This window comes from Topomyia yanbarensis, chromosome 3, assembly GCF_030247195.1.
Source record: "Topomyia yanbarensis strain Yona2022 chromosome 3, ASM3024719v1, whole genome shotgun sequence".
NCBI lineage: Eukaryota > Metazoa > Arthropoda > Insecta > Diptera > Culicidae > Topomyia > Topomyia yanbarensis.
Genome location: NC_080672.1, coordinates 145,571,731 through 145,586,087, shown reverse-complemented (window position 1 = coordinate 145,586,087; position 14,357 = coordinate 145,571,731). Strand labels below are relative to the sequence as shown.

Below are 14,357 nucleotides of genomic sequence, written 5' to 3'. Positions count from 1 at the left end.
AAGCTTGTTGATGTGTATTTTCCAAAGTACAAGGTGGATAGACGTCAATTATAGTAGCATGAAATTAGATGATTAATTAATGTATTAAAGTAACGAAGTCATTAACGAATACGACATATCTGGAGAAAGCGAACTCTAGGATCTCCAGTTAGTATTAGACGACACTCCAAATTTTAAATGGACTACCTGAACAAATCTTTAGATTTTGATATAGATTTATAAAGGTATTGCATATACATAAAATACCACCGACCATGCAAAGTCAAATAAATGGATTGAGGAAAGATATTCTTGAGTTTACTAAATTGTTTGATTATCTTTAATTTTTCAAATAATTTTAAGCTTCCAAGAATAGATTTAAACTTGATAGCACGGTAACCTGCGTAGCTGAAAATGTTACTAAAACGAGCACTTATTATATTTATATTTTCATTAACCCATTATAACCCAGAGTTTTCTAAAGCGAGCCAAATGAAGTGATATATTCAATTCCATCAAAAAAAGTATCAAAAACCATGGGAAACACTAAATCACCGCCGCTTCTGAAAATGAAAATATCTTATGCATACAATTTTGCAGGTTCATAAAAATACAACAAATATTAAGTTGTTTAAGATAGCCCTTCGGATTTGCTGATAGAAAACACTTCTTTTACACCAATGGTAACATTCTGTCACATAATGGAATTGTTAGCACTAATTACAACAATAAAATTCAATTAAATATGTTGAGAAGATAGATAAGCTCGAGACACGATAACCTCAAAAGTTTTCTAATTAAAAGATGTCAGATGTGCAATCATTGGCGAGAGTATATCAAGCGACCAAAATTAGACCCGACAGTTCCTAACCAGAAGACAACACTGCATTCATGAGCACATGATATAAACGTTTTGACACACCACTCTACAGCCGTCAGTTTTTCCTTCTAGATGGGGATATGCCTAAAGTGTGAGGCTAAATAAAAGCTTGCTTACAAACAAACGTGCAATAACGAAGGTCGCTTGTTATCAGAAAGGCTGGTAATAGAATGGTTCCACACAGAAACACATTCGTCGTAATAATTGTGTTGAGTAGTGTAATCGTTCATAACCAAAAACACAACCACAACGAAATGAATTCTGTTCAGTTTCCTCGCAGAAAAAAACATGAGTTACTATCAACTGCTGAAAACCATTGTTCTCGCAAATAAAAACGCCAATTCGTCACCTAAAAAGTTTTGAAATTATGATCCATGAAACAAAACCCTCTGAAAAAATAAGTTCCATCTATCCATCCGTTCAAGCCGCCGCGAATTCCGCCGATTCTCCGTAATCTGACCTGTATCTCCCACCCTCGGAATCAAAAGTAGGTACGTTTAGCGAACTCACATATATTTCACAAACAACCGATTGTTTACAAATCAACCACTTCCCGTCGACAGACAGCAACAACTACGAATGGGCGAGCTAACCACAAATTCGTCATCTTCCGTCCGTCTGCCTGCCAGAGTACCATAGCATTGTGACTTGGTTTCACCGAAAAGCGTCCAATCATCTTATCTTGTCACCGTTCACGCCGCACCTCTCTGTACCATGTCGGCAGCGCGGGGACTTACGTCATCGCGCTTTTGAGAGCTCGGTGAGTTGTCACACGAAGTTGGGTTCGAAATTCCAACAAAATGGAACATCATTGTGTTTGCCCATCTAATTAAATCATCGAGATCTCTTCTAGAGCTCAAGCATTGGCAGACTCGATGCCGGAGGTATCCAATTTCCAAGGGAGGTGGTCAACGAGGAAACTGACAATCCTCCGTTGCCCTTGCTCCTATCAGCACCCACAGACGACCAGAAAGCACCTCCGGCTAACCTTGAATTGTACTTGATCTTAGTATTTAACATATTTTATTACACAGTGTCTTCAAGCCCACACCGACAACCGCTTCGACAGTGTGTTTGATAGTTGATGGATGCAGGCGGAATTGGCTACTTTTGCTACGGCCCGGATGCACGCTCCCACATCGATATCGCAAACAGGCAGACGGGCAGCACATATCTAGGTCACGATCTGGGAGCCTCTAGTCTCGCTCATTCAGCAGTCGCAGCAACAGCGGTGGCATGACCTACTATGGAAGTGTGTTTTGGTTTGAGGATCAAGTTCAAGTGTCTGTTGGTTGGAGCTGGTTATTGGATGCGGTTGTGAGTGTAGGTGGGTCAGTTTTTGGACTTTTGGTAATTTGCAGAGTAGGCCGTCGAAAGTCAAAAAGATGTAAGCAGAAGATCGAATTCAAAGCTATCGAAATTGCACTTCGTCGATGCGATTCGAATTATGTTATGCATATTCTTACTACAGAAATTTTCTGTTGGTAAAATTTTCAAAAAAATCGAAACTGCGCTTATCATACTTCACAACCTATATACAAATCCCATTTTACTAGATCTTGATTCATCTCTTTATTGAGTCAAGATCCGGGTGCATGCATATTTTATCGTGTCATACAGTAGTGTAACCCCTTCATTTAACTTAACGTTAATCCCCGCAATTAATATAAACAAATTAATTTTTGTTATAGATGGATAATTTTTTTCTTATTTCTTTTTTAAAAATCACGTTAAAATATGGTGTAAAAATTTTAGAGTTGATCTCAAAATATTATGCGAGATATTACAATTGTAACAATAAAGCAAGGCTTTACACTTTGCATTGAAGTTCCCGAGATAAAGCTGTTATAGATGAAATATCTCGTAAAGTAGCGTAAATGATGTTAAGTGGGACTGTAGACAAACTGATCAAGTTTTGGAGTATTTAAAAAAATATGCGATACGACGTATTAAAATGAAGTAATGCGCCAAAATTATCATATATTGCAAAATTTAACATATTTTAATCAATCTGTCATGGTTGCATATAACTAGAAATATTATTAGACACCCAATTTTCAGAAACAAAATAACTTATTTTTCTGATATATTATGTCACTTTGAATGAGCTTTGTTGAATAAACTTGCTTATGATAAAACGCTCGAAAATTGGAGTTTTATATATACTATTGTGAGCAAACACTACTACATTTTCATTTAAATAGATTTGAAATACCACAGAAAATGTCATGAATTAGATTTTAAATAAAGTATAATTATGCATTTTTGGTATTAAATTGTACTACAAATAATCGTGATTGAGACCACCAGTTTCAGTTATTGACTCCAAGAGGAGCTTTTTTTGGTATCATTTTGTTATGAAGAAAATATACATTCGGGGGTTATAGATGCATACCACGTATACGGCACCCCTATCCCATTTGTATTGAACTGACGTAAGTTAACCGTTGTGTGTCCGACGCGGTACCCGGGTACCTTTTTAAGTTTCAATTAATTAAATTCCTATGTTTTATCCATAGCTGGAAATTGAAACTTTGTGACATCTTAGAACTTCACTAAGTCAAGCTTTTGGGTTAATAATATTGTTGATATAGTAAGGGTGGGAGTGAGGAAGGACTCCTGAATTTTTTTACTACGTAACAGGCCGACGTGGGTACCCGGGTACCCACAAAACTAAATTGCCCGTAACTAAGGTAATATACAACCGATTTCGATACTTTTGGCCGTTTTGGATTCAGGAACTCATCCACTTTTGGACTTGGTAAAAATGAATCGGATTACTTCATTCGATTCCCGGGAATCCGGGTTTCCGGAAGAAGGTTCCAGTGCTGGGGTACCATTTGCGAACTTCAATGGAATACTAGCAATATGGGTATCAAAATTCTTGGAATTGCATCAGTAGGCTGTATCTCGTGGTTTTGGAACCATTTGGTGATTTGACCCCGGAACGGACATTCCGGAGTAGGTTCCCGTGGGACCGTGAGTGGCCATTCCATTCCAATTCCATTTTTCAAATTGCCATAGGGTCGCGTAACAATAAAAAACAGACTTCCGAGACAATTTGAAGAGTTTTGATACTCATATTGCTAGCACATTATTAAAATTTACAAATCATATCCTAGTACTGGAACATTACTCCGAAAAATCCGGATTACCAAAAACCAGATTCATTATTCCGGTTCTATTGTACAGAATCAAAAAGTGAACGAGTTCCTGAATCCAAAATATCTAAAAGTGTCCAAATCGGTTAAAGGAAGCCATAGTTATGAGCATTTCAATTTGTGGGTACCCGGGTACCCTCGTTGGCCTGTTAAAGGTGTTTTTTTTTGTTGGACACATAACTGTTAACAACTCAGCGGGCACACAAATTATGGGCCCCGCTGACAGTTCAAATAGTTCTGCTCGTTTTGCTCGAAGCTCGATCTTCACTAGTCAGACATGGTACGGGATGACTCAACCATTAAATGTTTGTTAAGCGAAAATATTGGACCGCTAACTAACGAAAAGTGTTGTTTTGGACATGTCGGTGAATAATAAAAACTTTAAACCATGATGCATCAACAAATTAAAAGAACTCACAAAATTGTGTCGAATGGAATCGATTCTGTTCATAGTGGATCGTCCTTAACGCGACGTTTTAGATCTGGGCTTAGAAATCTTGGCGGCGTAGCAAATACCTGATGCATACATACTAATTTGCTTTTGGCATGTTTTGATAGCATATACTCTGGATATATTTCATAGAAATTTGAGCATTAAAACCTATTAAATAATTTCTAAAAATATTTTTCATCCGTTTGGTATAACAGAAAGTCATTTGAAACATATTGCAACTTTTAAAAGGGGCATAAATTATAATCTTAATCAAAATTATTTTTAGTTCCATTCAAGATAAACACATTCCCACTCATGATCAAAATTCTTTAGTCAGTAAAACTGTTATTATGGTTCCAATCACAGTTTAATTTAAATTTCAATCCACAAATTATTAAAATTATTAGTTTTAGCTGTCATCTAATACGTTTTTGCTAAAATATTTCCCTAATTTTATGCCGAAATCGAGATATGTTTCGACGATATTGCAGAAAAAACAACAAATTGTCCCACTCAAGATCATTTATTTTACTCTGAGATCCATTCTGGAATTTTTACACAATCTTTTCAAAAAAAGTATGTCATCAGGATTGGGCCACTGTTAAGGTTGGGCCACGGCTATTTCTCTTATATGGAACGTGCTGTTATCTGTTTTTCAGCGTGGAAATATTATTGTCAATGACAGAAAACTTTTCAGAACATTGCTTGTCACGGAGATTGGCTGTAAAAAGATTCAAACTTTCGTTTTGTTTTAGTGGTCCGAAAAAAATTGAAATAAAGGCGATTAAAACAAATCAAAACTTGTACTAAAACGATGTCACCGCTAAAGTACAAATTGTTAAATTTGTTTTATTTAGTACGTAAAATTTTACGTTTTTAGGCACGGAGATAGTGACCTTTTTGCTCCGTAAGGCTAATGTACATGTAAAATAATGAATTTGATTAAACATTTTGTAAACACGTGGCGCAAATATTTATAGGATCATTTGAAATTTGGATTGTTTCGGATTCGAAAATATGAATTCCTTGAAAACGATGTGAACCAGACCTTAACAGTTTGGAATCAAAAGAAATTTTAATGAATCAATCCCAAAAAGGTGCCTTCAAATCACATTTTTAAGCTGAAAGACGTTCAACTACGTCTTCAGTAATTCGAGTTTTTCCAATAGAAAAGAAGCTGGAATGGCTTGGTTTGTTCCACTTCAATGGTAGGAGTATATGATTTGTATCTCTTACGTACAGATTGAGTATACAATAGCAAACGTTACTGTTTGAACCATGTTTGTTTACCATCTCAAATATAAAGGGCGAACGAAATTATTGCGACACATTCAACAGGGCATAACTTTTTTACCATTGGGTAAAAATCAACCAAATTTTGTACTTTCTCATTGATGTGTATTGTGTATGTCAAACTCGAAGTCGTGTTTTTCGATTCAACGAAAATGGAGGTGAACCAACGCGAGTCGAGAGAACTAATTCTTTCCAAACCCCTGGAATTTCCTGACCTGTCGCACCGGCAGTTGGGAAAAATGTTGAACATTCACCATTCAACCGTCTCCAGAGTGTTGAAGCGGTTCCAGGAGCGGTTGACGTTGGACCACGGCAAAGGAGCTGGAAGAAAACCGGGACCGGAGAACAAAAAGACGGAGGGAAAGGTGAAGCGGATGATTAAAAGAAATCCCAACGTCTCAAGCCGTGATTTGGCTAAAAAGATCGGCATGTCGCACAGTGGCACCTGTTCATACAAAGTTGTGACAAAATTATAAAAATTGGTCTATATGGCTAAAACTTGGGGTTTTAGCTAATTTTGGGTCGCTTAATCCATTTCTGCTATCAGTTTTGATATTCCATATTTCATTTTTTCGACTACTTTCATATAAACCCATTTGAATGCGTTGGTCGTTAAAGGGTTAATATAAACATTAATCATAGTAGCCAATCTCATCGGATAGCAGAAATGGTTGAAAAAACTAGTAAAAATCACAAATATTTCAGTAATATGATGTTGTTTAGGCAATTAATTTGTAAGGAGATTTATGAGCTACAAGGCGTCTCCATATGGGTTTTTTCAAAAACATAGATATACCAACTTCGGCGCAAAAACGCGCAAGATGAGCCTTATATATCTTGCAACTACACTAAATTTCGAATCAGATTCATGATAAGTGACCCATGGGAGACCATCTCAAAAATTGGAAGACGTATTAAGATAAATTACTGATACGATATGAAACTTTTTAATTGGATTTTTTTGATGCAGAACAAACGTAAAACAGTTTTGCAAAAAAATCTTCCATCTTTAGTGTAGCATATTCATTCTTCTTTTCAATGAACTTAAAATTGCTCCAATCGGCTGTGTAGTACTTGAGATATCGCCATTTGAAACTCTAAGGTACTAAAAATTCTAATGAATTGAATTGAACAGAAATCCTCGACATCACTTGCTTCAACGACATGTTAAAAATTCATTTTTCATCCGATCATAGTAAAATTTTGAGACTGAGAGAAAATAAATATTTACAGAAGAATTACAAGACATCGATTTTTCGCAAATTCCGGGGTTGGAGTTTTTCACCGGCAAGAGCAAGTTCTATGTGGACGACTAATTTAAGAAGAAGAAAATGTCGAAGTTCGCCTCCAAATATCTCATTTGGCAGGCCATCTGCTCTTGCGGACTGAGGAGTGAGCCTTTCGTGACAAAGGGCACAGTAAATGGCGAGATCTACAAATCTGAGTCCCTCGAGAAGCGCCTTTTGCCGTTCTTGCAGGAGCACGACGAAGCTCCGCTATTTTGGCCAGATTTGGCATCATGCCACTATTCTAAAAGTGTCCTGGAGTGGTATGAGTCCATTTTGTTCCAAAGGACATGAATCCGCCAAACTGTCCGGAGCTGCGCCCGGTGGAGCAGTACTGGGAAATGATGAAGCGGGAACTTCGAAAGAGCAAGAAGACAGTCAAAGCCGAGAAGGACATGTTAAGAAAATGGAATAAAACTGAGAAACTGGTACCGGATGACACTGTAAAGACTTTGATGGAGGGCATCGAGCGAAAATGCGTTCAATTTTACACTCAAGGCTCCATCGATTAACTTTTCTTTTGATTTTTAAATATATATATATATATATATATATATATATATATATATATATATATATATATATATATATATATATATATATATATATATATATATATATATATATATATATATATATATATATATATATATATATATATATATATATATATATATATATATATATATATATATATATATATATATATATATATATATATATATATATATATATATATATATATATATATATATATATATATATATATATAAAACTATACAAAAATTTTGGTTTGATTTTAAACATTATAAGAAAATTGGCATGACATTTTCGGTGTCGCAAAAATTTCGTGTTCGCCCTCTATGTAAGCCAACGATTTAACTATGTTAAATACCCATGAGGGGTAACATGCAACAGTATTTTGCTTATTATTATTATGCCTTGGGACAGCTGGCTGATTGAGCGTTTAAAATAACAGTCTGTATAGCAATTTAAATCACCTTTTAAAGATTTAACCTACAGAGACTATATTAGAGTAGAGTGGGGTCAAGTAGGTAGGTTTGTTTGTGATCTCGTGCGATGGTGTTTTTGCACTTATTTTGACAAACAAGCACTCGTTATACGTTTGGCAACATCATTTTACGCCTAGCTCAATATTTATCAAGCTAAACCCAATAAGACGTAGGTACTTTTTTCGATGTTTTTAAAGTCTTGAGGTACGGTAGGTCATAATCGGGGTTAAATAAAATGATGTATACGCCTAGAAAATGAGTGGATCAACATTTTTTGAAGAGAATGAATGCTGCAGATTATTTAATTAATAACACAAATAATGCATTGACTCCATTCAGGAAAGAAAATGAGGAATGGGCATATTGTGTGAAAAATCATGAAACCGCGGAAGGAAATTATGAAAACAGTGTTTTTTCAGCAGCTACGTTTGGTTTTGTGCTTTCGGTGTCCTGGTCGTCGTCAGAGTGTGGAATGAAAGTTGTGCATTCCGGCTCACGTGGTTCCTTAATGGTGGAACGACCACGTTTCGCACTTCCACTTAAATTATTATATTGTTAACTCACGCGAAATATCTGACACGCTTTCATTAATGACGAGCACTTTTCTGTCCCACGAACACGTAATGTTTCGAACAGAACATAATTGTTGATCGAATACTGGCGCCAGTTTGAACAAATGAAATTGCGTTCCTTATGTCCTCTTCACTTAATTTTGGCATTTTTCACATAAAATTACGCTTTATTTTCCCGTCAAAATAATTCAAATTTTCATTATAGCAGTGACGTATAGTGTCCCCAAAATGCTGACTTGCCTCCAAGCGGATGTTTGACGTTGATGTTCGTATCTTTGTCAAAACCAAAAATATCGAAAAACCAACACAAAACTCGTGTTCAGCATTAATTTCTACGTAATAAAAAAAACTCACTTGACATTTTTTACATTGATTAAATGTATTTTACTGAGGACGAAAGACGTTTTCGCAGAACAACACGAGAAAACATAAACGACGCCGTAACTAATACAGCTGATCCACAGTAACACCTGAAATGACAGTCGACAACGATGCTTCAATAACACAGCAAAGATAATACGCATTTGACCCCTTTCTACTCTACACATTGCCTACAAACTGATAATATAGAGATGGCAAAACGAGACTACAAATAAAACTCAGAATCCAACGATCTTACAAAACAGATATTGGTTTATTCGCAGCTATTCCCTAAACTCGCGTAGAATACGTCTGCACCATAAAAGATGCATAAATGGTGTCACATTGTTGTAAATATTTTTGATCTGCATTTCAGCTAATAAATATTTTTCGTGGGATGACCGGAAGATCAACGGCCATTTGATGTAAGCAAATCAGTAATGTTTGTATAAGAGAAATGAGAAAGACTAAAAGATAACATATACAAAAGAAATTTTATTATCAAAAAGGTGTGCGTTCAAAAATTCAGAAATGAAATTGCATCCACCGTGGGATGCCATCTTGTTAACGTATGCCGCATAAAACGTGTTCGGCTTCATATCTTCGGAAGCCAGAGAGTAGACAACTACGGTTTATGTTCACTCCAAAAGTGCTTGCATGGTGTGAATTGAAATTGAAATGAAATCCTGTCCCTTCAATTAGCAAGCAGGCTAAGGATTTCAATACATCGGCACAAACACGTCCAGGTTAATTAAATATTTCTTTAGATTAACCCCAGAGCACCAGTGAAGCGCCAGCTGATAAAAGACCAACATTAAATTAAATTTATTAACTTTTTATCATTGATCTTGTGTTCAAAAAGCATACGTCCAAGTTTGCCAGTGTCGTGGTATTTGGAGCATTTGCTTCCAACGGGTGGATATATTAATTTTGATATAGAACAAAGATATTTCTATTGATTAATTGTCACAAAACATTTTGAGCGACTGTCGAACTATTTGAAATCCAGTACGAACACATATGTGAATGGCTAAATGTAAGTTGGTTCTACTAATGTCCAAGACAGCCTCAATCTGACTAAATTACGCTTGTCTTCAATTTTTATCGTTTGAGATCATTTTAAAAACATTGATCGAATAGTTACGCACGCATTAATACACTATAACCCTGTATAACTACTATCCCCATGTAACAATAATAAACTGTAGAGGAGAAGTCGTTCCTCATATTCAGCCATAAATTTCAATTGAAGACACATAATGAACCTATCAGAAAAGATTCCGTATTCCAAATTATTTAATTAAGATAATTGAGGACATATCTAAATAGTTAGCAATTCCAATTACTAAAGTAACAGTGACATCACACCCGGCTGACAAATCCCACTTAATCAGCATTCTATACGTAGTCGAAATGAGAATACTGCCAGGGACACAAAATTGACTCATGCGATCGTTTGATCATCAATACAAAATATGCTAAAACTCACATCGCTCTTCGAGTTATTTCTATTTATTATGTTAAACAAGAAACACACAAAAGGATGACAAACATGCAAAAAATACACGTGTACATAAGTACATGTAACGATGAGAGCAAAACCAAGCAGGGAAAAATTTCCCCGCTGACATACTTTTGTGAAGTTTTTGAGGTTATGCTTCCCTAACGGTTTCCATGTGCTCGCACAACTTAGCTATTGATGACTGTGTACCGAACTGAGCGGCGGAAACCTCAGATGCTCTCGGTGGATGGTGATTGATCGGAAGATTTCCGCTACCATCTTAGCACACATATTTCACAACTCAGCAATCCTGGTTCTGGTTAGCCGTTCGTTAGTTCAGAGTAAACAACATCGACAATAAAAAACATCGAGTTTAGAGACAACGGCACAGCACACCACAAAAGAAAACAGGAACAAACAAACCCGAATCGGGATGCTCCACTGGCACCCGCCCGACGTACCTATTGTATCCCATACAAAATGTTCCCAAATAGTCATCAACTCTCTACCTTTGAATTGGGTCAACGCATCCTCGTATCCACCCTGGCTAGTCACGTACAACGGCGATCCGGTAACCGGCGAAGCCCCACCAAACGAATGCTTGTGGCGTTTGGCCGAACTTCGGTGGTAATACTCTGCTCCTCCGTTGTTGTTGTTGCTATTGCCGTTGCCATTGTTGAATCCGGACGGACTGGAAGATCCGCCATTATTGTAGTAATGCTTCGTCCCGGACCCGGAATGGCCCGCTCCGCCGCCGACACTGTGTCGATGGTGAGGCGATTTCAGTGGCGGAGACACGTCCCCATTATTGTTATCATACAGTGCCTCCCGAGGATCGAAACCGAGCCGATCCTTGTAGTAGGACTGTGTGGTCATGTTGCACTCCCAGATACGGATCACTGTATTATTTCACGGCACACGGGTGGTTCTTGTCGATCGGAATCTATCTTCGGATAATAACTAACGAATGCCGACTTTTGACATTCAGCGGCTCTTCTTTTTTATTTTATGGCACAATATTTATTTCGAAAAAAAATCACTAACGAACCGCACTCGTTTCTTTTTCGATTGGATTCTTGCTTTTTCCGAGTGGGCTCTTCGCTTTCGTTTAAATTAAGAATTCACTCTAAAACGCTAATGATTATAACTATGTTTCGCATATTTTACGTCTCGCTATTTTGCATTTACACACACGCTCGACCGACACACTCACGGGTAACGCGGACCCGACTACGAACACACGTACGCACGCGCGAACACTTTTATTATTTTGTTTGCTTCGTCGTTTGTCTTTCTCGCGGATTATTGCTTCGTATCGCGATCAATAACTCGATTTACACTCCACAGTCGCTTAATCCCGGCCGGACATTGTCTCTTACTGCTAGAAACTGGATTTTCTTTCGGGGAGGTGGTTATTCGAATTCTTTGAAATATTTTTTGAACGCTTGCCACAAAAAATACAAAAGAAGTTTGGGTTGCACACTCGTCTTTCGCCGTCACTCGTTTCTCGCTACTGCTAGCTAATAACTGAAAAGGAAAAGAAAACGGAACGTTGAACAACTCCACACACCTGAGTCCGGACTGGAGCGCGGAAGATCCCTCCGCTCAGGTGGTGGTTGGATCTGGAACGCATACGCGGCGTACACACACACACACATAGATTGGGAGAAGACTTTCTATACACGAGTTCGACCGGGATGCAGAAATACCTCCAGAAGGGTTAATTCCGGAACAACAGTCAGTCAGTGAAAGACCGGTTTCAGCGATCGGGGAAGAGTAAGCGAAAACAAAAATAACAACAAACTACACGACTCAGACAACAACTAATGAAAGGTCGCTACGGTGGTGTCGAGGCTTTGATTCTGCTGCTGGTTGTCCATGGTTTTGCTGTAGGTATGTAAAGCAGTCGCTCCTGTAGGCTAGGCACGGAGAGCTGCGCGGGGAACCCGATCAGAATGCAATAACAAAATTATAACAGAATGCAATTTTCGGAGTAAACTGTGTTATAAATCTGGTTTCGTTAGTAGTTAAAATTACAGCAAATTATATTAGGTAACAGCGCGCGATATAGTTTTGAAATATTTCTGGTATGTGTTTACGATCGGGAAAGAATCATAAGCAAAACATGAAAACGCAAACCGTGCGGGACTCTGGCGGAGGTCCACGGCAAAGACCCCGTCCCAAAGAGCGGCTGTTATCGTCCGGGAAGGACCAAACGAGAGGAGAGGGTGAGGGGGTCGTGATTTTGGCGAGGCGTGAGGGCAAAATGTTTCTCAGAATTAAAATGCGGGGCTCATAAAACCGTGCGCCGGAGTTTTTGTCGGCACTCTGTGGAATTGTGGAATGTGGCAGGAAATTTATCGGGGAAAATGCATTAAACTGAGCGAAGCTCGGTGTTGTTAAGGAGCGCGAGTGGTGGTTGATTCCAGAGAGGGTAAAAGATGGAAGGCGGGTGGTGAGGCAGTTGCATTCACGATTCATTCGTACGATCGTTAAGAGATGGGAAGTCAAACAGTTTGTGCAAGTCACACTTAGAAGGTAACTAGTTCCAGGCGGTTTTGCGGTGTTTGCGATAGTGTCAAAGTTTGCAATGATTATTGCACAGTTTAGATTTGGGCACTGATGGTACGTGATAATTTTTGAATTGATACATCAACCTGAACTCAAAGATGAAGTGATAGGTTGGAAATAAAAAATATGTGTGGTTCTAATGAATAAATGAAATTTTCGAGGTCCTAGAAAAACAACCATTCCTACATCACAGGAATCATATATGTTTTAATATAACCGGAGACAACTTTTGCCAAAATTAGAAAAATAGGTGTTCTGACCATCAGTTTTTTTCTTGAAAAAGTATGGCGTTTTTGCCGTAATTAAAACCATTCCAGAAATAGATCCTCAGATAAAAATTAGGCGGTATCAGATTCAATTTAATTAATGTTTGTATTACTTGGAAGATAATCGGATGAAAAAAAACATCTAAAAATCCTCAAATTAATTCAAATCATGGCTCTATAACAGCTCAGATGAATCCCAATTTCAGTTGCGACTACCTTGTTTTATGTTTCGTGGTAGCGCAACTTGATAGGAACTCAGCACCTACTCAGCCTTTTACAAATAATAAGTCCATATTGCCAAAATTATTCCATAAAGTTTAATAGTATGCGTCGATAGCTGAACTGGTGTCTTCGTATCTTCGTATGTGAATCCGTACGGCGGTTTAGAGGGTTAATTGACTTCATCATGTTATACTAATGATTGTCTAATAAGAATTGCTTAGTAAATAGTAAGCAAGAATTCATACCAATCAGATTCATACTAAAACCTCAACAACATGATAGCCACCATTGCCGCCGCCTTCATCTCAATCGCACACAGGGAAGGACAAATGATAGGATAGACGGGAAGTGTTGATGCTTCACCTATTTAACGAAAGGACTACGATTCATCAGACTCTTCCATAGTTGTCGCGGAGTAGTATATTCGTCTAGGATTCGCTCCAAGCAAGTAAAGTGGCCCGTAAATCATAGATTGTTATCTAGTTAGTTGGTTAGCCTTCGAGTACACGGTCATTCGAAAAAGAAAAGATCTTGATTACTTTTTTTTAACCAATTGGGCAGCTGGCTATCGAGAGTAACCTGTTTTCTGAATAAAGGCAATTTGAACTCCAAGCAGTTGGCCGTAGGAGTATTGCCTAGAAAGTTAATCTTATCTGCCTAATAAACCAGATTACTATTTATTACAACACCATTTAGACAGATTTCGGTAAATCAACTCTACGATATATTTATTGGATTGGAAGCCACCGAATAATAACACGTAATGTGGACAAATATTTGTCATAGCATGAAATATTGTAGATTGAAGGATGTATTTCCT

At 37.6% G+C, this 14,357-nt stretch overlaps 1 protein-coding gene across 38 annotated transcripts in view; it reads right to left on the bottom strand.

Annotated features, from left to right (window-relative positions):
• The window catches only part of LOC131691889 (dystonin), a 458,938-nt gene that overhangs the window by 234,585 nt on the left and 209,996 nt on the right, over positions 1 to 14,357 (bottom strand). For 22 of the 38 annotated variants that reach the window (XM_058978578.1, XM_058978584.1, XM_058978594.1 and 19 more), the window contains one exon: positions 10,988 to 12,005. The exons of 4 other annotated variants lie outside the window; for them this stretch is intronic. In XM_058978578.1, the coding sequence (XP_058834561.1) occupies positions 10,988 to 11,354 (367 nt within the window). In that variant the 5' untranslated portion in view covers positions 11,355 to 12,005. Of the gene's footprint in view, positions 1 to 10,987; positions 12,006 to 14,357 lie in introns of those variants that run through there. 12 more of the 38 variants (XM_058978611.1, XM_058978612.1, XM_058978613.1 and 9 more) reach the window with 2 other exon arrangements.